The following is a 25,014-nucleotide window of genomic DNA, read 5'->3' on the forward strand; positions in this document are numbered from 1 at the left end:
CCTTATACTATGGATTACCTCAATCGTAAGCAACTTGCCAGTCAAGTTCTAGTGCGACTACAATAAAACAAACGTTAATAAGATTTTAAACCGATTTCATAAAAACAATTCATTCTTCAATGTTTAACAAATATAACAAATCAAACCTGAAATTGAAATTAGATGTTCATTTTGCATTATTGTTATGTTTATGCATGACACGATTTGTCATTATCTGATAGTAAATTGAGAATAAGAATGGCATTATTCGATCAAGAATGAATCAAAACATGGAATCAAATTGATACGATATTAGAACACCGCGTAAAACGCGATTACTGCCTTTTCTTAGATTTTCGATCTTTCGTTCGACCAAATTATTAAAAAAAGAATGGAATTTTCTATTCTTCCTTTTGTTACTTCATAATCATTTTTTTCAATATTCATTCGAATGATTGTGTGAAAAAAACTTATTGATTTTTCTTTCAGATTTAGTATTTATTATATATATGCATATGTTTCAACTTTCAAATTGACAAATTCTAATTATATGTATAAGTTATTTGATTAATATATGAATTAGCTTTTGTTTAAAGTTCTAAATGGAAAAAAAAAGAGTTGAAAAATAAGGAAAAGGTGAGAAGCTTGATTTCATTTAAATAAAACAATTTGAAAAATTGTTATTAGAGAAGAGAATATTTAGAAACATAAATGTTAGATAGAAAACATAGTAAATATAAAATGATACATGATCTTTGATCATATTTTATCTCTTCGAAACAGAAGAGGAAATTTTTGTGACAATGTATTATTTGATATGCTGTGCGTTAGAATATACAGTGAAAATATATGCGTAGAAATGATAGATAAAATGAACAGAATTCTATTGATCAAGTCAAAGAAGTAAGCACAAATATAAGAATATAAAAGGAAAAAAAAAGAAGAGAAAAGAAGGTAAAACAAAAGCGAACAAATGATAGAGAGAAATTTCACGATCGATTATGTCCTATCCTTGTAAATACATGATATATTTTTTACTTCTTTTGCTTGTTATATATACACAGAATTGTTCTATTAAGAAAAAAATTAAGAAGAAAAATGGAAAAAGAAGGAAGATGAATAGAGCAAAATATTAAAAAAAAATTTTTTTTAATAAATACTATGTATTTACAAATGATAGAAAACGAAAGGAGGGGGGAAAAAGAAGAGGGGAGGGGAGGATATATAACAAACGAAAAAAGAAACGAACTCCGTTCGAAATATAATTGCAGTTTTGCGATGATGCATATCATTCATTGTCGAAAATCGCATAAACAAATCCGCGTAGCTAGATTTGCTTAGTTAAATATCTGCTTAACAAGATATTTGCATTAATCAAATTCTTGTAGCTAAGTTCGTGAAATACTATTTTGATCATATTTTTTGATTTAATGCAGATTTAATGCACTATCATTTACTTGTTGTTGTATTGCTTATTTATATTATATTTTATTGATCAAATCTCATAAATCCTTAATGAATATGTTATTTGCTTCATATCTCATTCTTTCATCTCGAATCTAATAACCGACTCAGTCTTATCTACGTATCTATTTTATTCTGTTATTTTATTCTTCCAACCCAAGAATAAAATACATCCATTAACTTTCTAGCCATAAATTCGATATCGCTATGTGTTTCCTTCGAAATATTGTTTTATAAATATTAATATCGTTGATAAATTGATCGAACGGAGATATTTATTTCCTGAATATTGCTTTATGCTCGACATACGTTGTATATCCGAATAAAGAGAATTTCGTTTGAGAAACGAATTTTTTATTAAATTTTATTTCCCTTTTATTTTTTATGAAACATTTATATAGTATTCATTTTGACAAATGATATTTGATCGGATTAAGAAGACATGCTGATTACATTGGTACGTTCAAGAAGCTGAGTGACTGTTGATGCTAATTTATATGTAATCTGTTTCGTTAACAATCGAGTCTTGATTCCGGCAGTATGTAATGCCAGTTGATAGAGATCGGCATAGTACTATACATAAAAAAAAAAAGACAAAAGATAAGTATAAGATAAAAGAATTCATTTATTGAAACAAATTGGAATTGCAGGAATTGTATGATAGTGGGATTAAAAGCTTATGTCTCAAAAGTTATAATTCGTCAATGAGATATTAACAAAAATATTTAATTTTGTTGTGTATTATATTTAATATAAAGAAATTAGTGATGAATATATGGTAGATATACAAATGCTTAGTGCAGGTGTTGGATAAAAGATAAAGATAATCCTACAAGAGACAAGCCGACATCACTAAAAAAACAGATTTTAAGTAATAGATTGATTATTAACAATTATGATCTTGAATTATTGCAATATCAGAAATCTCATTTTTTTATTCTTTGTTGTTAGAAGAGAGATAAATTGTATTTACTATTATCANAAAACATTTTATAAGCGTTATTATATTTAAAGATATTATATTGAAATAAGTAATAATATATAATAATACATAATATTTTATACAATAGTTATTTTAATATATAATATATAATCGATAATATCGATTCGATATTATAAATATTAGATAACAATAGATTATAACAATGGATCGGTATTATTCGTCATTTAAAAATAGAATTTTTTAAATACGTTTCGCTGCTGCATCTTGTAATTGGACCATTTATACTCTATTCGTCATAATTGAATGTATATAAGCAATGCTCGTTTGGAAAATTCTATTTCTATATCTTTCAATTGGTGATTCGTAAGTCATATGTGACTCCTCTATTTATTCTTCCTTCCCTCCCCCCCCCTCCTGGAAATACTAAGAATGTGGAAAAAAAGCAAAGATTAGAATATTAGAGAATCGGCGTAGTAATAGGAGTAAAGAAGCAAGAGGAAAAAGTTGCTCACACTTGAACTTGAAATCATCAAAAGAAAAAAAAGAAAAGACAATGATATTAAAATCAAATGATAAATTAAACTTGAAAAAACAAATATCTAGAATTATTTGAATTGTTATCTGTTATTATTTTTAAATTTCAGTATAATATACTATACAATGTATATAAATATTGTGTAACTATGTAATGTATTTAAAAAAAAATTATTTTTAATTAATTATGCAAATTGAAATCTATATAAAAAAAACTATAATCCATAAGGAATTAGATTTTTAATGATTTAATGACTTATTATTTTGGACAATTTTTATATTTATTTTGGATATATTTTATATTTTGGATATCATCCATTGCAATGTGTTTATAGAAATAATAGATGAGTAGTCACATCGTATTACCAATAGCATATATAAACAAAATTCAATCATATCAAAAATTTTTTTTACTAATATCTTGGAAATAAAGACTCGAAAGACTCATAAAGACTCGAAGCTAAAATTCTATATTTTTCTTTTCCCTTTTTTTTCTGCCTCAAAATTTGCTTTTTCGGTCAAGAAATGCATACCGCATTTTATTCAAACTAAATTATACAATAATCGAAATAATTTTATTCGAAAAAAATTAATGAATAAAAATAATTAATAAATAAAATTAATGAATAAAATATTGCAGTAGTAAGTTGAAAAGAAGAAAAGTATAATATTTATACTTTTTAATAGATATTTAATAGATATTTAATAGATATTTAATAGATTTTTAATAGATATAAGATGTGATAGTAATGTAATGTAATTAAAATGTAGATATTAAATTTCAACTATTATTTCTTTCTGTTTAGTGATTTCATATCAAAATAAGATATTATTTTAAATATGTAAATAAGAGATAAAGTTTTTCAATTGATGCACTTATGAAAATCAATTTAATTCAAGTATTATTAGTGATTTTTTTATATGAGAATAATTTAAAAAAGCAAATTTGTATTAAAAAAATATCTTCATAATCTGAAATCTTATAAAAAAATTCAATGATTAAATAAAAAATGCAACGATTTATCTATGGATTTAAATAAAATGTTGTTTATATAAATTGTTTTATTAATATTCTGAAATTTAAAACTTATTCAAGATAAGTGTTTATTAAATAAGTTACATAATTTTATATAAATATATATATAAAATTATAGACACTATTAATCTTTATATCAATTTTCATAATGAATAATTTGCGTTGAAGAAATATTTATTATATTCTTTATCATATATCTGTATTTGTAAATTTTTTAATATCTTTAATGCATTCAACTATCTTTTATTTTTTCTAGTTTTTACAATATTATTACAATATTATTATTATATTAACGATTTTATTTTTATCGATGGATAATCAAATTACTTTTTGAATTATTTAGATTAGATCTTATATTTTCAATGTATTCAAATTTTTTAAAAGATATTTTACAATTGAATTTCTTATTGATTATTGAATTAAACTTATTTAGATTCATCAAAATGTTGTTAACGATAGTTTTTCTATAGTTTGCAGTAGTATTTTAGCTTTAAGTGATGTTCTTTTTAATCTCTAATTCATTTTTGATTCTATTACTATATAATTGTTTTTTAAAATTTGAAAAAAGTTTTTGTATTGTTTTGAATTGAGTTTGTGTTTTAAAAATGAAAAAAAAATCAATACTTATGTTTTTTCATTTATGATTTTGCATTTTTCTACTATTGCTATTGTTATTTGCGTATGTAATAATCATATATCATATGTATATCATATATATTGTATAGATATTTTATGTAATATTTAATGCTATTTTTAATAATAATGGTTCTTCATATCCTAATGGATGTTTTGTATCATATATACTATAATGAGATTTTAAAAATGAATTTCCGAAATTACCATCAATATTTTGTTTAAATTACCATCAAAATAAATAAAAAATCATGTAAATAAATATTTTTCTTTTTACTATATAATATAATTTTATATTATAACAATAATAATAACATTATAATAATATAAATTTTTCTGTTATTATTATTATTCTTATTATTCCATATTACTTTGATTAAGCAATTTATTATTTATTATGATTGATAATGTAAATAATTCTATCATAAAAATTATTTATTATTTATCATAAATTTTACATTTTTTATGGATTAAATTAATAATAATTTTAATTCTGTAGATTTCCGAAATGATTAAATGATTGATGAAAATTTGATTCTATTATTATGTATAATATTATATTTAACAGTTTATATAAGTTATGTATCTGTTATACTTCAATAAATTCTGTTATTTATAAAGATTGAAAGTGATTAAATAAAAGAGTTAGTATTAGATTAGTTATTGTTATTACTAAATTATTGTGTTTGTTTTCTATTTGAAATTATTCAATTTTTAAAGGAAAAAAAGAAATTTTTGTTGTATCTGTTTTTACACTTTTGTGATTGCAAGATATTTTCTTTCGCTATTTAGTTACTGTTTATATTTTTTATTTTACTTTATCCGCTGTTCTAAAATACACTTAAACATAAGCTAGTAATTTATTATAGTAATTTTTTGTATTGCTAGACGTTTGATATCGATACTATGATATATAATAGTATATCATATGTTACATTTCGATCTCTGTAGTTCTATATTAATTTCTATCTCGGTGATTCTACATTATACATATCTTTATTAATATTCCATGACAAAAAAGAGTATTATTTAAATTGATTATTTTAATATAATTTATCGTAATTAACTATATTATTTATTATTTTAATAGAATAACTGTTTTAATTCTTCATATTTTATTTATGTTTGTTTTTAAGATCTTCCATCTATTTTAGATTGATAAATATGAAAATTTGCATTTTACTTTTTAACTTTGTCGATTTTAATTATATTCTTAATTCGTTTTTTAATCGAATTATGATTAATGAATGAATCGTTTTGTTATTTCGATTACATTAATGATGACAATTGGAATGTTATCTATTAATAAAATATTTTATATATTACTTGTAAGTAGCCATTTTATAATAAAATATTTTATATATTACTTGTAAATACATTTTACAATAAAATATTTTATATATTACATTTTATATATTACATTTTACATTAGCCATGTTCATGTTTGTGTATGATTTACAATGGTATTTATTCTTTTATATTTTTTTAGTTGAGTTTACAAGAAAATTTATCAATTATTTAATTACTCAAAAAATTAATCTAAATATTCCATATAATTCTATATATTTGCATGTTGCATCCCATATGCTGTTTGCATATGATCCAGCCATGTGAACTCTGAAATCATCATATTCTAAATTTTCATCTTTTAAATTTTCGTTTTTTTTTCATTAAATATTTTTTTTACTTCATTATTAGTTTTGTTCAATATCTTTTATTTAAAAATGATGAATAAGTACAAAAGCGAGTCCTTTATCATTATTTTCCTCATGATTATACAAATGATCATAGAAATCATTGTATTTTTTATAATTTTGTATACTTAAATTTAATTAAATAAAAATAAAACATCATTTTAAAAACATATCGCCATCTAATAGTTGTTTTCAATTTTGAGTTGTATTGACAGTGTTTCAAATTTGCTTTTGTATTATTAAATGCATAGATACATACTTACATGCCAATATATACATATATAATTTACATATACATATATAAAATTATGAACGAATAAGAAATTTATTTTGTCTATTTGATAGTTTAACAAAAATTAGAAAAAGACTTATTATTAAGAATGTAATATCGCTCGATTCATTTTTTTTTCAATTCTAATGATGAATTTAGACATTCTATAATGAATTCAACAATTCTATAATGAATTTAGACATTTCATGAATTTTTTGAAAAATAAAATAATAAAACATACTATTAATATCGCTATTATTCTAATTTGATTGTTATAATTATTATAATTCATTTTGCAATCATTCACAAATTAATTGAAACGGAATCGAATAGAACAACAAGTAAAACGATTGTATTGTATCAATTGCATTATATACACAGTCATATATGTAAAATATATATATATATATTCATATATAAATAAAATGAAATAAAATAATACTAATTTTTATCGAAAATATATCAAAAACTATAAATTTGTAATCATTGTAATCTTTGAGACATAAGCTTTCTATCAAACTATCATATATCTTTTAATTCCTTATTTCAATAAGTAAAATTATATCGAAACTTTTATTTTCTCGATAAATATTTAGAAAACGATCATCATATATATAATATAAATACAATAAATATAAATACAATATCTGTAATATATTATACAATAAAAATATTATATCAACATATTTATATCAACAACTTTTTTTTATATATGCAATCTTCGCTCTTAATTTTAGATATATTTATAAAAAATTGTATATATTATTGTTGAATTTCACCTATATATCTAATAACGTATGGTTTATTATGTGCACCACGTCGTTTATCTACTGTTTCTATAATACTGCAGCAGTTAGTATCTAAAATACATAAAGAATGAATATATAGTCAAAAAACTATGTTCTCATAATAGACTTGAAATATTTTAACTCTAATATTTAGAATGTAAAAATTAAATATAAAAAGGCTAATTTTAGTTATTAATATAATGAATTAGAGAATGAACGATAATTCGATTGAAAATTTAAAATTAACTATCTTAAGCATTATAATGTTTGTAATTGTTGAAAATTCATAATTTCTAAAATTAACAAAAATTATTATTATTACAGAATTTTGTTTATATATATGCATTCAATGTATATATCAATGTGGGATTGCTGTTTATTTTTATAAATATATTATACTATATTTAAAATGTATAATGGATGAACTAATATAACTTATTATTTATAATTAATATTTATCTATGCACAGATTGAATATTCTATATTTTTTGAATGCAAGAATAAAATAAAATAATTTTTGGGAGATTGAAATTACTATGACTATTATTATATATTAAATTATTTAATATACGATAATTAATATATTTGATTTCACTATTATTAATTTCAATTATTCAAAAATTGTTATATATTTCATTTTCATATTTTGCAAATCCATTGGTGATATTATTAGGTGTGCAAATAAGTTCTTTCTCCTTTTTTTCCAAATTCAAGATTTTATTAATAAATATAATCAGATACAAGATTATGTCTCAAAGTATTCATCCTCATTCTTTATAACTATTTGATGAATAAATTATAAATTCCATCCCTGAAGAATGACAGCTGCTTGCTAGTTATGAAATCATCAATATATTTTTGGATATCTTCTACTGAATTGAAGTGCTTCTCCGACAATTGGTATTGCAGATTCTGAAAAAAATGGTCCTCTGACGGGGCCAAGTCTGGCAGAACTTCCTATCCTAACATATAAATTGTGTTTCCTTTTATAATTGAGCATTGTCAGATTGCGAAATCACGTGATTTGTTTCTTATTTAATAAACGGCCGTTTCTATCCTAGCTGATCATTTAAATTCATTAATTGATAATATTCGGCAGTTGTTTTTCCAGGTGGAAGCAGTTCATAATGGATCATTCCTCGGAAATCTCAGCAAAACTTTTTTGCATTGCAAATTCAATTTTACCACTGAAGTTGACGAGTTCAGGATTAACCCATGATTTCTGTCGATTGTCATATAATATTATATCATATAATATCATATAATATAATATTTTTCATTACCAATAATAATTTTGTGCAGAAAACTTTTCCTTTTTGCCATGGAAGCAAGACAATAGAAATCTCGAGTCTGTTTTTCTTATTCATTTCGCTTAATTCGTGAGACTTATTGTTCTAACTTCTGAATCTTATTCAATTGTTTTAGTCGGATAGATAAAACAATACTTGTCTGGTGACTCCCAATCTTTCTGTCAATTCTTCTTACATCTTCATCGGATTTTCGTTGAGCAATTCCTTTAACTCACCATCATCAAACTTTCTCGGTGCATTTGAAGAATCGTAGTCTTTTAAATTAAAATTTCCGGCTTTAAATCTTTAGTACCATTTTTTGCATATTCTGTAAGATACAGCATTCTCTTCTACAGTGCCGCACAAACAATCAATACTTTCAAGAGCTGATTTCCTAAATGGAATGCAAAAAGTAAGCAATGACGTAAATAATGCTTCTCGCATATTACTTGAAATTGTTGCATAAACTCTTAGAGCGCTTATCACAACTTTTCTTAAAAACAAAAGAACGCTCTTTCAAATGGCACCACAAACGGAAAGTAATTCGAATTTAGTCAGAAATTATGATCATAGAAAAAGGAGAAGAAACTTATTTGCACATCTAATAAATCAGTTTATACATTTTAAATCATCAATGATATGTTTATCGCATATTGATATATTGATATACATTTTGTCATGAACATGAACATATACTATGAATTTAGATAACAATTCTTGAGATAGCTTTCGATTCAATTATTATGCTTTTCGATTCGTTATTCGTATTATAATAATAATTAAATAAATAAAGTAATGCGAAAAACAAAGTGACCAAAAATATTATTATCATTTTTCGATCATACAAGGATTATATCACATTATATGTTTTATATTTTATTTAAATTTTTTCCATAAATTTAAATAAATATTAAATATAGTAATATTAATTTGCTTATTATTATATATTTTGTTAACTTTTATATATATATATATATATATATATATATATATATAAATGCTGATTGTCTAATATGTTTATATAAATAATTCATTAAATAAGTGATTTGCACTCATTGTCATGAACGTACATAATCGAAATTCATTATCATAAATGTACATAATCGAAATTCAATGTATTAAAAACAAACTAACTCAAACATTAAAGCCAAGCAGCAATTACATATATTGAAAAAAGTTGTTAAAAATTGTTATTCTTTATAATATATTTAAAATTAAAAATGACAATCACTTTCTAAATAATCATTATTTTTTCTTTACCTTAGTATCTTGATCCTCGAGCGGTAAATCGGAAAATTCAGAACTGACTTCAGTACAACGTATACGCATAGTTCGCGAAGGTGTCACCAAAAGCGTTAGATTTGTACGCTGAAAAAAAATATAGTAAGTAATTAATCTCAATTTGAAAACGATATTTGAACAATTCTCTCTGAACAATAGTCAAAGAACAATCGACTTTTCTTTACCTCTTTAGCAATACAACCATGTGCTTCTTTGAATTGTAAAACTATTTCTCGAAAGTCTCGAGTCGCATTCCATCGTGACCACGAAAAAATATAAGAAGTAGATAAAAGAGCCATACACTCTCTTAAGTGTTTCTCTGCAATCGGGTGTTTTATTGGAAGTCCTTTCAAATAACTGGCAGCATCTCGTTCCGGAAAAAGATCACATCCAACCTGTTGTAACCGCTGTGAGCAGCTTTTGCATTACTTACTGTCAATTATTTGATTATCGCGAGAAGATAGATGGAAATATATGATTTAAATCGAAGAAAAATTCAAAATGAATTATCACATACCTCGATTAAATATTCTAATTCGAAATATTCACCGAGAATTTCTTCAAGCGGTGTACACGTGGTACCGGTGAATGATTTTAAACAAACTTGATCTTCCTATATAAATAAAATTGATTTGAAATATAAATAAAAAAGTATCAGATAATTAAATAAAAAAATTTCGCATTTAAATTTTAAGTTTCAATTGGGGAAAGTACCCTGATAAGAAATTCAGCTTGAACTATAGCAGCTGTAACAGTGAGAATTACTCCAATGTGAACACAGCCACTTTTTTTCGTTTCTGGTTTTAATTCCCAACTTTGAAATGGAAGATTTGCGTATTTATATCCAGCTAATCCATGAATACCCAATCTTCCAGTTCTGAAAGCAATTGTTTGTTTCTCTTCATTGTATTTAATATCGTGAATGTCTTTTGTTGACCATATCCTTTTTTCTGGTAGCCAATGAGCGACTACTGGTGGTTCAAACCAGAAAATCGACTTGGGTAATCTGTCAGAAGAACAAGACAAACAGCAACAACAATTTCTATTAACAAATTCTTAGAACAAGATTGTGTTAATAGAAGTGTATAAGAAAAGAAATTTGCGCAAACTGACTTGAGGGTAAGCAAGATTAATGCATCCATTGCCACTTCTAAAGCTTTCATTTCAGCTTCGATAATTTCCGGCGTTCTTTCGGAATCTGGATCTGACCGAGGTGTTTCATATGGTTTATAAAATGGCACAAATTTTGGTTCTTTCGGTAACTCAACTGTAAAAATGAATATGGTTTCATTTTCGATTCGAAATTATGTTTTTGTTACTAATATGTGATTATGATTTAAAACCAGCTATTTATATATGTATATTTTAACAGATATGAGACACAACATTGATTTATAGGCATTAACATTAAATTAACCAATATTAAATATTGAAACTATACAAAAAGGCTATAATAGCTTCAATAGTAAGGTTATTTTGGAGGATCAATTCTAAAGACTAAAACAAAAATATAATTTATATAAAAAAAAATATTAGTTAAATTTTATTAAAAATAAACAATTAAATTTCTTTCAGATAAATTAATATAGATCTATGTCTGTCATATCAAAACCTGATCTGACAGGATCAATGCCCTGTAGAGTTAAAGCATAAAAATAAAAAACATTTGATATTTTGCAAATAAAAAATAGAGATAAACAGAATTTATTTATTTTTTTGCAATTAATTATTTTTCTCCAATTAATTATTATTGATAATAATAAGTATAAAACCTAAAAAATTTATAATAGTAATTAATTTTTTATTAATTATATATATATATATATATATATATATATATATATATGTATATATACTTTCTCTGTCCGAAAATATGATATACATTTAAAAGAAAATCTTAGATTATCTAGAGTTTCGAAAGCAACTGACAATACTCATTATATTGGTATTGTTTACATTGATAGTTAAATAACCTAACATATTTGATAGGCTTTTGAGTTAAGTTGAGTTAAAAATTTGAATATCAAAAATTAGTTTTTTTAAGAAAAATAAAATAGTCAGGGCTGTAATTTCAAAATTTTAATCCAAATAATATGAATTTACAAAGAAGAGATAGCAAATCGAAACAATTGATTAATGAACAATGTTAACGTTACAACAGCAATATACAGTATACGAAAAACAAAGAAAAAATAGAATATGATGCTATTAATAAAGTTGCAAAGTTCTTCTGATAATGATAAAGATATTGTTGTTGCAGGTTCTACCAATGGTTGGAATATTCAATTTAAGTCACAATCACCAACAGTCCTGATTTAAACGTTTTTGATTTGGAATTTTTTTTAACTTTATTCAATCACTACAACATGAATCTTCGCTAAACACAATTGATGAATTGAATGAATCTGTTCAAGATGCATTTAATAAATTAAACAGAAGCACTCTTGATAACATTTTTGTTGTTATTAAATGTTACTTTAACTAAATTTGGATTACACTAAAATTACTTGTATTTAGTTATATTATGATAATAAAATGAATTTAATATTTTTTTTTATTATTTTAGTTTTATTTTATTTAATTTTTTTCGCAAATGTATATCATATTTTCGAAAAAAAAAATTAAAATGTATATCATATTTTCGAACAGAGGAATAATTTTATATAATATATAATATTATATAATTTTATTTTATTATTAATTTTATAAGTATTCAATATCTTTTTATTTTTTACTTTTATAAATAATTATTATTTATTATTTTATTCTTTCATTTTTGATCAAGTTTAATTAATTCTTATATCTTTTATTTTTATATCATATCATTATTCTTTATATGTCTCATTCTCATATGTATATACATATATACATATCTTATTCTTTATATCATTAATTAATTCATTAATCTCATTTATTTTTTAATTGATCCGTTCCATATCATATACATATATTAATTAATTATATCTTTATTTTTTACATTTTTAAGGAGCAACTTTAAAACCTTTAAAAATTACTCGAGAAAATGTTCTGAACAATACATGTCAAGATCATCAGATCAAGATTATCAGAACAATCTAAATAAATATTATGATAAATATTTCTTTCATAATTTAATAATAATTAAATAATTAATAAAACAATAACTATAACGTGCAAAATCTATATTTTATCAAAATTTCTTAATACAGTTAATTAGATTTTTGAAATTATAATTAAATTCAATATTTAACAACCAGAGTTGTGTGAAAGAAATATCAAAGATTACCATATACTTTAAACATAATTTTAAACATAATTACTTGAACAAAAGAAAGAAAAGAAATAAATTATTTTTATAATATTCATAATAAAATATATCACTTTAGTTTATTTAGAAAATTATTTTAAAAAATATTGTATTATAATATATCACTAACAATAACAAAAATAATAAAAATGTATAATAAAAATGTATAATAATCATGTTTCTTATTCATATTAAAATATAAATATCATATAAATCATTATATAATTTTTCTTTCGATCTTTAATTATAAAATTGATAAAATGAAACTTAAAATAGCCTTAATGCAAAAAATTAATTTTTTTTTTTAAAATGAACGAATCCTATTTTTATTTGCAACTATCTAATAATATTGTAATATTGCTCATTAAGGATTGACTTATGAAGCAATTAAAATAATTTGAATTTCATTTTTCAATAACTTTAACATTTTCAATAGTTTAGATTTTCAACAATTTAGGTTTCTTTATATATGAATAATTTATTCACTCATATTATGATTTTCTAAACTTTCAATGAACAGAAATAGTTAAAGAAATAAATAAGAATGCTGAATCTTACTAGAATCTAATTCTCAGTATAATTTTGTTATATAGAAATTCTGTAGCAGGTTAAACATAAAATTTAGATCAACAAAATCGAATATTTCGAATATTAAGAATTTAATTAATTTTATAACAGAAAAAATCCAAATTAGTATTTCTTTCAAATATAGTAAATTTACCATTCTATGCCTAAAAAAATTATAGTAGATATACCGAATTTCTTATTAGCCAAAAAAAAAAGAATATAGAAATATTACACATAGCTGATTAGACGATCGTTAATTTAATCAATGTGGGAAAATAGACATGCTCATCGGAATGGATATATTTTATTGTGTATAGAATAACATAGGAAAATCTTCATTTATTAGCAAAAGATTGATTCAATATTTGCAATAATTTTATCTGGTATAATCGGAAAAATCTGATGTTAAGTGTCATGTTAGAAACAATGATAACTAATTTGCTAAATTTTGGAAATAATTTTGGAAAAAATTTTGGAAATATCCGCAAGACTTGAGTAGAAACAAGATTATTGTAAATCTCATTTCTTAAAAAACTTGCACATTGCAAATAGACGTTTATATGGTCAGTATATAATTTTGTAATAATGTGCTGCAATTAGACTCATATGAACATATCAAAAAATGATTATAATCTTTTAAGAAAAAATTAGCTGAACAATCGGAATTATTAGAACAAATGATAAATTGCAAAATACATTCATCAGAAAAAAACATCCTTTGCTGAACGAATTGCCTTCAAACATCTAATTATAGAAATAGTAATAAAACACAAGTACATTAGATTATTACATGTGAGATGGCAACAAAAAATAATATCGTTGTATCAGCGATATTGATATATAGTCTAGCACTTAAATTATGGTATGCACCATATTTGACTGAATTGTGGAAAAGTGCAATGAAATTCTCAAAATATCATTTACGTTACATTGTTGGCGAATGAAAATTAAATGTTCGAAGAATTATATATTCTGCAGATTCAAATAGAGTTCTGTTTGAATTCTCATTTCTTTATTTCCGTGTTATCGGATTCTGATGATTTAAATTTTTCAAAATTATTTCTTAATCGACAATACATATCGAAAGACAATTTGTGAAAAATCAAAATGAATTATTTAGATATCAACTAATTCAAGAAATGTTCCAGCATTTCTGGTAGCATTGAAATAAAGAATATATATCTATATATATATATATATATATATATATAAAACAGCATTCTAACTCATCTGTATATATAGCAAAGAAACAAGTGGCACATTTTAATAATACACATCTTATAAAAAAAAATGATTTAGTGACAATACAAGAGAAAAACCTATCTTCTCTGCAATGGTAGATAGAGTCATAGAACTATAATAGGGAACAAACAATATTCCATTTCGAGTAATTTGAATGACGGAGATTAAAATCAATTATATAAAGAGAAATAAAAATTTTAGAAAATTAGAATTAGTATATATTTTAATATCAACGTTATTCGTTGATATTAATCAATATTCGTAAAATCAATTGAAAATTTAGTCATAAAATCAATTAAAAAATCAATTATATATTTAGTCATAAAAAATACTAGCTCTATATTATTTCAGTATATAATTAGTATTGAAGTCGCTAGCGATTTCAAAGCGAGCAAGCTGTTAACAAAAATGTATAAAAACAGAAATTAGGATTGACTTATGAAATGGTCAATTGTCAATTGCTTGAATTTCACTTCTCAATAACTTTAGCATTTTCAACAGTTTAGATTTCTTACAAGTTTTCGTTTTGGTACAAGGTTTTTAATAATAATGAAATGAATAATAAATTATAAATACATTATTCTAAACTCTCAATTATTCTCAATTATTCGAGAAACTAAGATACAATGGCAATGGCCAATTTATAAGTTATGCGCCATACCTTGTGACTAAAATAATTATTAAAGATTTTGATCTCTACGCATTGCGATTTATCTTTTGAGAATCCATTGTTGGAAAATGCCCTCCAATTAACTATTGATTTTTTTTCTTTTTAATTGTTATTATTTTTTTTTTTGAAATAAAATAATAATTGCAAGAAGAACCAAGATTCATAACAGTTTCCAAAAAATCAAATTTCAGAACATATTCAATTATCAATTAAATCACAATTAATTGTCACAGAAGTCAGAAAGATTTAATATAAATTAAATCACAATGAAAAACTGCGGAATTCAATCAATCACAAAAATTAAATTAATTATTATTAAGTTTAATTAAAATTCACAATATAAAAATGTAGTATAATCATAAGTGATTTTTTGAACGATAGTATTCAATTAAAACACTCACTTTACAATCTCAAAATCACACTTTGTTGGACTTTAATATTGTTTATATGAATAATTGCTGAACAATACTATTCTAAATAGTGATAGTGATATGTACATAAACTCACGAGTTGTCAAGTAAGTATCTTTTCCAAGATCCTTCGGTTGCGGTGGTTGATAGAGAATATCCACGCGAAATACTCCACCGAGAATTCTATATTTTCGCAAGTTCACTTCTGTTTTTTCGCATCGAGTGAATAGTAATTTTTTGCTTTCTAACATAGCTTTTTCTACGAACAAAATATTCTATATTTGCATAATTTTAATTTTTTAAATGAAAATTAAACGAAATTTACATTATATGAGAATTAAACGAAAGCTGTACCTTCCCTTTCAAGAATGATCTCATTTGGGGTGGGTAAATAAGGTAATAATTCCGATTTTGAAGGTAATATTGAAGTCAACATGGATTCAAATTCTGTTTGGTGATCTTTCGGCGAAGATTTTTTTTGCTTTTTAGCACGTTTTCTCTTATCGATTCGCGGTACTGAAGGATACTCTAACTTTTCGAGTATCGCTTTTTTCTCTTCTAATCGCAAACGTCGTCCTTCTGCTTGCTCTTCGCTTATTCGAATTTTTTCATCATATTCTTTTACTGAATATTCAAAAAGACCTAATAAAGGAAAAAAAACGAAAAAAAGAATTAAATTATAAACAATTATAAATCAATAATCTGAATGAAAAATTGATATAGAATATAGAATGATATATAACACACCGAGAGCAGGATTCCACAAATCGAATAATTCTGGAAGTTTGGACATCCAATAAGAATTCGATCCAATCGAATAATGATCGTAAGCAAGCCATAGACCTCTAATCGCCATCCGATGACAATCTATGTTGCTTGGCATTTTAATTCTCAACTTTATTTCTTTGAATTCTATTTCAATGCATTTTCTATTGAGCAAAATGTGAATTATATTAGACTTAATAATAGCTTAATAACACTAAAAATTAAATTGAAGAAAATATATACCCAACTACGGGAAGTACCGATAATCGATCTCTTTCCATTACTTGTGGTTTCATTCCTATTGGTAACGTGATCGGAGCCCAAACACAACATATTGCTTTGTTCATAGTCCGAACGTATCTAGTTGTTTTTGTATTTTCTCTAGTCATATTTGTCTCAATGTTACGTAACATACGATAACATGCAAGATCTATCCATCGTTGCAGTTTTAACCGAAGTTGGGCAGCAATCTATGCATTAATCACATGAACATTTTACTGAAGAAAGTAAAAGAAGAAATGGGACAAAATTTTATCAAAAATTACCGTTTCGTATTCAGCCACATATTCTTTTGTAATTAACGTGGAAAAGCGAATAATTTTATCAAGTTTATTCAATAACTGAAATGCCATATTATAATTAATCGTAATTATAAAAAGCTGAAACATATACATATTACTTACGTGTATGATTACTCGACATTTTTCCTCTATTGTATCCATAGTTGCAAGTTCATCTTCCAATGACCAAAGAAACAAAAAGGTATTCATGTCAGATAGCAATCCAGGATTCGGAAGACCATCACAAGTCATATATCGAACCCACTAAAATTCATTGACAGAAATAGACAAAAATGATGATAATTTTTAATAATTATTTAACAAAGAAAAATAAAATACAATATGACCCAAGCATCATATTGAATTGAAATTTTAAAGAAGTGAGAAGTTTAGAAGAAGAATAAAATCATACCATCCAAAAGTTTAGTTTCAGCTAATTTCTGACATAAGTAATAAAAATTTTTTTATCACATTGAATATTGCATATATTATAGATAGATGCAAATAATTATTTACTACTTATATAAATAATTACTATAATTATTTAAATATGCTTTCCAAAACTTATTAACTTATAACTATACAGTTTTTAATTGTCAATCAAAATTAAAAATGTAATATAATATATGTAACATAGTAATAAGAAATATAAGTTATGACAAACTTAACTTATGACAAATTTAACAATTTTATTTAATTTTTAAATAAACTATTCGAATTATTCGAGCATTTCTGAGAACAAGTTCTTTTTTTTGAATTTCTTTTTATCATAGGTATTGATCATTTAAATTGATAGATAAATCAATACATTATACATATAAATTATTATAGATTATTATTTAAATTGTTTTCATTACATAGATTAATCTAAATTATTACTTCTCTATTAATTATTTTATTATTATTTTATAATTATCCTCTATTAATTAATCTATTAAATTTATTAATTAGATTTCTGTACTTTGAAGATATAATTTTATTGATCTTCATTTATTTTTAGTTGTTGTTTGAAAATTCCAGTTTTAGAATCAAAAAAATTGATGATAAATTAATTTACTGACAAATATTGATATTTCAAATAATTGTAAACTTTTCAATAATTAAAATAAACCATTATTCTCCAAGCAATATATTTTTTGATTATTAAAATTAATGACGATTTCTCTTGTTTTTGAGACATATCTTTAAATCAAGTTCTTGAATCTCTGTTTCTAAAATCCCAAAAATCCATCTATTTTTAACAATGTAATCTCTTTTAAATTTTTAATAATCAAATTTCATTTCATGAATTTCAATTATTTTTATCATTGTTAACTATTTTTTCTATGATTAGCAGAAATTTCTTTACAATAAAAATTTGCAATTGTTTTTCAGGAAACATTAAATGTAAACTCTTCATTTCATTTTTAACACTTCCAATTTTAAAAAATATTTTTAAATCTTAAAAGATTTCATGGAGATTATGATACTCAAATTATGTTGTTATTTTTTATATTATTATTTTATTTGTCATGAATCGTATAGAATGTTTAAAACATCACTATTGTATGTATGTATTGCCGTTTTTTGTTATTAAAACTTTATAAAAATTTTCCGTGATATTTTTCTCATGAGATATTAGGGTGTCCCATAAATCTTTTTTTTTAATACGAAATGAATACATGATATTTGTTATTTACGGTTGATTTATTGCGTTATATATGAATTTCTATTCTAATACTTTCTTACATTTCTCAGCAAGTCTTATTATTCTCTTCCAAAATTTTTGAGGCTTTGCAAAATATTCCTCGTGCGTTTTTATTTCGCTTATTGGAACTATTTATCATGAAAAGAATTTTTTAATGACAAGAACAAATAATAGTCGGATAGAACAAAATCTGGGAAAATGCGAAAAAGAACATTCTAATCAAATTTTAACAGTTTTTCTGTTATAGCCAATGCAACATGCGATTTTACATTGTCATGATGAAAAACGACGCCTTGTCAATTCGCTAATTCCGTTTTTCTAATATGGAGGCTTTCAATTTATCAAGCTGGTTGCAATATTTTGCAGAATTGATAGATTCACCTTGAGGAAGGAGTTCATAGTAAACTACATTTTTCCAATTCCACTAAATGAACAAAAGAACTTTCTTCGGATAAAGTCCCGCTTTGCGACAGTTGAAAATCTATTGTCCTTAAATCAAGTACGTTTTCAATGCATATTTTAATACAAAATTCAAGTCTCGTCTCCAGTGATAAGTCTCTTTAAGAAAGGATCTCTTTCATGTCGCTGGAGAAGTAAATCGCACGTAGAGATGCGATTCATAAGAATCGCAGTCTCCGTCAATAGCTGTGAAATTCAAACTTTTCATCGATTGATATATCCCATTCTAATCAGATGATTATGTACCATTGTTCTGGGAATGTTAGTGATATTCGTTATCTCACGCACGTTATATCGCAGATTTTCAGCGAGTATGGCCTTGATAAGTTCCGTATTCATCGCTGTTGAACGGCCGCTGCGGACTTCATTTTTCAAGTCAAAATTGCCAGCTCTTAAACCAATTGCGGATGGTCATAATAGTCGTAGCAACACTCCTGTAAACGGTACAAATTTCTGCAATATCATTTGCACTATCACCTTTTTTAAAGCAATGAAGCATAACATGCCGCAAATGCTTCCTTTGGCTATTCATATTAAATGGTATAGAAAAAAATTTTAAAAGAGAAAATCAACAAAACATCAATAAAATATAGTTTAAAAGAGCTCTGAGACAATTGAAATCATAAACGGCTAATAAATAAATTTGCATGTTTATATAAAAATAGCCAGTTAAAGTCATTCCTAGCGCGAAAAAAACTTATGGGATATCCTAATATTTGTTATCTTCTAGCTAAAATTATCTTCGAGCTAAAATGCTATTCGAGCATTTTACTTAGATAAGTCCTTCTTTTGTGATAATACTTTTAAAATAAGTTTTTTTACATTCTATATTTTTATATTTCCTTTAAGACGTTCATTTGTTAAATCTTTACAATTAATATTATAGAATGGAATAAACATACACAAATTAAAATATGCATAATACAATTCAGACTATCTGTTCTTCTTAAGTATCTTTCACGATGAATAAAACATAAACCAATCACATTATTTATTCACTACTTTTACAGAATATTAATATATTCATGCAACACCTTTGAAAAATTGATTCTAAAGGCCAAAACAAATACAAAAATTATAAGATATATAAAAATGTCAGTTAAAGTTTATTAAATTATAAGTTAAAGTTTGTGTTTCACAAAAAATTTGATAAAATTTAGAAAAAAAATGAAATTATTTTGTCTTCCTTATATCATATTCTATTCTTATTTCATTTTATTTAACTCACATTTATAAATTTAATATTTAAATTTAATAATAAGTTAATAAATAAGCCTTAAGTGATATTTATATAGCAAATTTTTATATTTATTTTGATTTAATCAACTCTAAAAATGTTCTATGAATAAGATAAGATTTCAATCCAAATTTTCAAAAATGAGTATACTATAAATATATTATAAATTTAATTAATATATAAACAAAAAAATATATATTTGCAAATATAAATACATATAAATTTATAATATTAAAAAAAAGAAAAAAATAATAATAGTTTTTGAAAAAAAAATAATTGATTCTATGCATACAATCATTTCATTCGAAAAATGATGCTCGCTTTAAGTTATGGCTCAGATAAAAAATTTATATTATAAATTTAGTAAAAAAAAATTATTTTCTTTTTAAAAGATACAAACATATTAATTACATATATTCAAATATTCTGAATATTTTTCGTGAAAAAATTTTTCACAAGTCAAACACTAAATTCAGTAATCTTATTTTGATGTATGATACTGTTCCTCGCATTCCGTTTATTTATTAGTATAGTATTGCTTTTTCTTCCTAAAAATATGATCATTTTCTTTTGCTTGAAAATCTGCAAAATTTTCATCAGAAAATTATCTTGTATATAAATTATTTTCCGTTTAGATCTGTTTACTTCTTTTGTTTAAGATTCTAAATTGCAGAGATTCTAATTAAGATTCTAATTGCATTTCTTTTTTAATATTTCTTCTTTTATCAATATTTTCAGAAGAAATTAAAATCATAGCAATCTGTTTTCTATATTTTCTCATTTACTAACTGTATACACTAAAATATTGGGAATTTATTTTTTAATAATATGTCTATTGTTTTTGCTACAGAAGTTTCTATTAAGTTTTTCATTCTATAATTTCATTAATATTTATAAAATGTTTTAATCTTTCTTCTGATCGTTCTCGTGTTTCATTTTAAAAAAATTTGAAATTGCATTTGAATTAAATTAGATATATATATTTTTTTATAGTAGATCATATATATTGCATAAAAAATCAAACCGTTTAATTCAAAAATCGAAAAAATGATTACTCATTTATTTTTTTAATAACTGTATGAATATATTTGATAATACAAATATAAACATAATCTCTGAATATTATATTAACGCATTATATTCCGAAAAAATTATTATATTTTGCTAAAATATCATTGTAAATTTAAAAAATATGTAAAAAATTTTCGGAATATACAATTTTTAAATTATATATAATTTTTAAATTATATATATTTGTCTGATTTTTCAATTAAAAATAAACAGAAATAACTATAAAAATATTATGTACATAATACACAATATACTATTAAAAATATCTGAAAGAATGTTTTATAACTTTTCGAAATCGAATCATTTGAAGTTATCCTATATTAACGTTATTTTCTGTACACACATAAAATTAATAAAAATTCCATTCGTTAATACTTGTAATAACTTCAATTGAAATTGAATTCATCATTGAAATTGATTTAAAACATTCCATAGTTACTGAAGTAACTATGTAGTATTAGTATAGTCATAATAATTGACGACAATGATTATCACAACAAAAATAATTATTTATAATAATGTTTAGATAAGTCTCTATTTAATGTAATAGAATAATAATCATATATTCAATATACGGTATTGAAAATTTTTTATTAATATTTCGAAAACTAATAATTGATTAAAATTTTATAGTCTACTTTTTTCCCTTACCATTCTTTAAATTTCGTATCGATTAACCTTTGCAGTACTACTACAGTCAAGAAAACTTCTCATCGATTTCGATAATTTTGAAATATGTTGTAAAAATTTTTGATTAATTCATCCATTATTCATTTTAAGTTATTTATTTATTTATGTCGGTCATGATATGTTCATATAAAAAAAAGATATATATGCATATACACGGATGCATTTGTATAAAATTCTATATAATAGTAGCAAAAATTTTTTAAATTAAATTTTTTAATTTTTTTGTAAATATTTCGAAAACTAAGATCTAAAAGCGATTATATATATAAAAAAAAATTGTTCAAAATTTTTTCTTCTATAATTAATATTTATATAATTATAATATTTTAAAATTGACAGATAATTCTCTTTTTATAAAATATAAATTACCGAATTCTTCGATCATTTAAGTAACAAAATTTTTCAATTAAATTATAAATACTAACATTGTCTTCTTCTTCCAACTTTAACATATTCTTCATATACGCTGTCCAGTGTCGAGAAAGAATTGCATGCGTCTGTTCTAATTGTTTTTGACGATTCCTCGCTTCTTCTGCTTCGAATTCTTTCCTTTCTTTTTCATATTGTTGTTCCATACGGATATTATCTTGCAAGTCCTTTATTATTTTATCTCTGCACGATACCAAAAAGAAAGCGAAAAATCTATAGAACAACTTCTAAGATAAAACAATGTTAGTTTTGTTTTTATAATACCTGATATCTTCAATTCGGATAGGAACTTCAATACCAGGAGGAACTTCAATCTTTTTTTCTATTGGTAAAATTTTCCATGGCTTGTGTATATCAGGTTGTTCATGTTCCGCTAACGCTGCCATCGCCTCCTTCTAAACCAATCAAAAATATTTTTTTCGCGATTCGAAAAAATTTTATTTCGAAAACGATCGCGGTGTTTGGATATCAATACATTTGCCAAACTGACTGATTGAAAAATACCGAACACAAATAAATCAGATTGACTGGCTTGAATCGCATTACGTCGCTATGCCGTAGATATCGGCGTGATCAATCACGATCGTTGCCGATCTCGATACGTAGTACATCGAAATAACCTGCCATTCTCGCCATTTTTCCACCTGAAATATAAATAAAAAATTAAATTAAATATGGCGAATTGAAAGTTAAAATTATATATAAATATTTCTTCTTTACCAATGATAAAACGCGACGTGGTGCATCGAAGGATTTCGCTCGTTCTTTTTCCACCTCTTCTGTGTCTTCTATATATTCCTCGTAAGAGATTTCCGAGTTATTAAAAACAACATGTTCCTGATTTTTGGTTTTTTGATCAATCATCGATTCTTTGTTACTCGATTCTCTACAATATCAACAATTTCAATTATTTACATTCATCAATAAACTATTATTTCATCAAACTATTCCAGCCATCTTATAAATATATATATATATATATATATATATATAAAAGAGTTGATACGAGGGTTATTTATTAGTAATTCTATACCTTTTCAAGATTTCTTCTTGATCCAAATTAAAGTGTAAAGAAGTCAATGGTGTTTGTATTCCATTTTGTCGGGGAATCGTTGACATCGATGTTTCCGAAAGAACATGATTTGATGAATTCATCATATTTTGAAAAATTTTTCTTTACAAAAAGCGATCCCAATCGACAAAAAAATTCGTAGCCATTACCAAAACAAATGATAGCAAATGGATGATACGGGTGTACGAAATAAATAAATATGTTACATATGTAACACATTTATAGTAGACTTATAATATTGAATATGATTGAATAGTAAAAAAAAGGAAGCACAATATTAAATGTAAAAAAGAATAAATTAAGATCAACATTCGTAATTTCATGTAAAAATCTATGTACAATATTTCTATTAATATTTAATATTTATTAAGTTATATATATATATTGCGAATTTGCCATAAATCTTTATGAATGATCAAGTTGTTCATGATTATATATATAACATGATCTATTACATATTAAGTGCATATATGAATATATATAATAATCCGTGCAATAATATTTTTTCAATATTACTTTAAATTAAATTCAAATTATTATATTTTTATATAATAAATATATTTATTCAAATGATACAAAAACATTTTATATATAAAAAAAATTATATATTAAAAATTATATTATAGTTATTTTGTACAATTATCTATTTAGTATAAAAATATTCATAGAATATTTATAAGAAAATTACAAATGTTTTTGCATCATTTGAACAAACATATTTAATTTATTCAATTATCTGTACTATTTTTTTCTTAATTAAATTGCTTAACAGTAATTATAAAAATGATGATAGTAAAAAATTGTGAATAAAGAAAAGAATTGTAAATAAAAAAAAAAAATAAAGCCAATAATACAATTTAATTCCGAAAAAATGATGAAAATTAAAAAAATTAAATAACGAAATAATCAGAAGGATAAATAAAAATAAGTTCATTTATTTTTATTTAAAAAATAAAA

At 23.4% G+C, this 25,014-nt stretch overlaps 1 protein-coding gene across 9 annotated transcripts in view; it reads right to left on the reverse strand.

Moving 5' to 3' along the window:
- The window catches only part of LOC122720754 (dynein axonemal intermediate chain 7 homolog), a 46,405-nt gene that overhangs the window by 12,442 nt on the left and 8,949 nt on the right, over positions 1-25,014 (reverse strand). The window contains exons 3-18 of one of the 9 annotated variants that reach the window (XM_043947678.1): positions 24,019-24,159; positions 23,706-23,871; positions 23,250-23,629; positions 22,982-23,168; positions 17,536-17,676; positions 17,398-17,472; positions 17,096-17,322; positions 16,835-17,016; positions 16,442-16,729; positions 16,185-16,346; positions 11,026-11,179; positions 10,627-10,918; positions 10,430-10,525; positions 10,098-10,319; positions 9,892-9,999; positions 574-2,016 (exon numbers count right to left, since the gene is read on the reverse strand). In XM_043947678.1, coding sequence (XP_043803613.1) covers positions 1,876-2,016; positions 9,892-9,999; positions 10,098-10,319; positions 10,430-10,525; positions 10,627-10,918; positions 11,026-11,179; positions 16,185-16,346; positions 16,442-16,729; positions 16,835-17,016; positions 17,096-17,322; positions 17,398-17,472; positions 17,536-17,676; positions 22,982-23,168; positions 23,250-23,371 — 2,397 coding nt within the window. In that variant the 5' untranslated portion in view covers positions 23,372-23,629; positions 23,706-23,871; positions 24,019-24,159 and the 3' untranslated portion in view covers positions 574-1,875. Of the gene's footprint in view, positions 1-573; positions 2,017-6,073; positions 6,207-8,034; positions 9,026-9,891; positions 10,000-10,097; positions 10,345-10,429; positions 10,526-10,626; positions 10,919-11,025; positions 11,180-16,184; positions 16,347-16,441; positions 16,730-16,834; positions 17,017-17,095; positions 17,323-17,397; positions 17,677-22,981; positions 23,169-23,249; positions 23,630-23,705; positions 23,872-24,018; positions 24,160-25,014 lie in introns of those variants that run through there. The other 8 variants (XM_043947674.1, XM_043947675.1, XM_043947673.1 and 5 more) reach the window with 8 other exon arrangements.

This window comes from Apis laboriosa, unplaced genomic scaffold (assembly GCF_014066325.1).
Source record: "Apis laboriosa isolate Shangri-la unplaced genomic scaffold, ASM1406632v1 scaffold1321_cov151, whole genome shotgun sequence".
Taxonomy (NCBI): Eukaryota; Metazoa; Arthropoda; class Insecta; order Hymenoptera; family Apidae; genus Apis; species Apis laboriosa.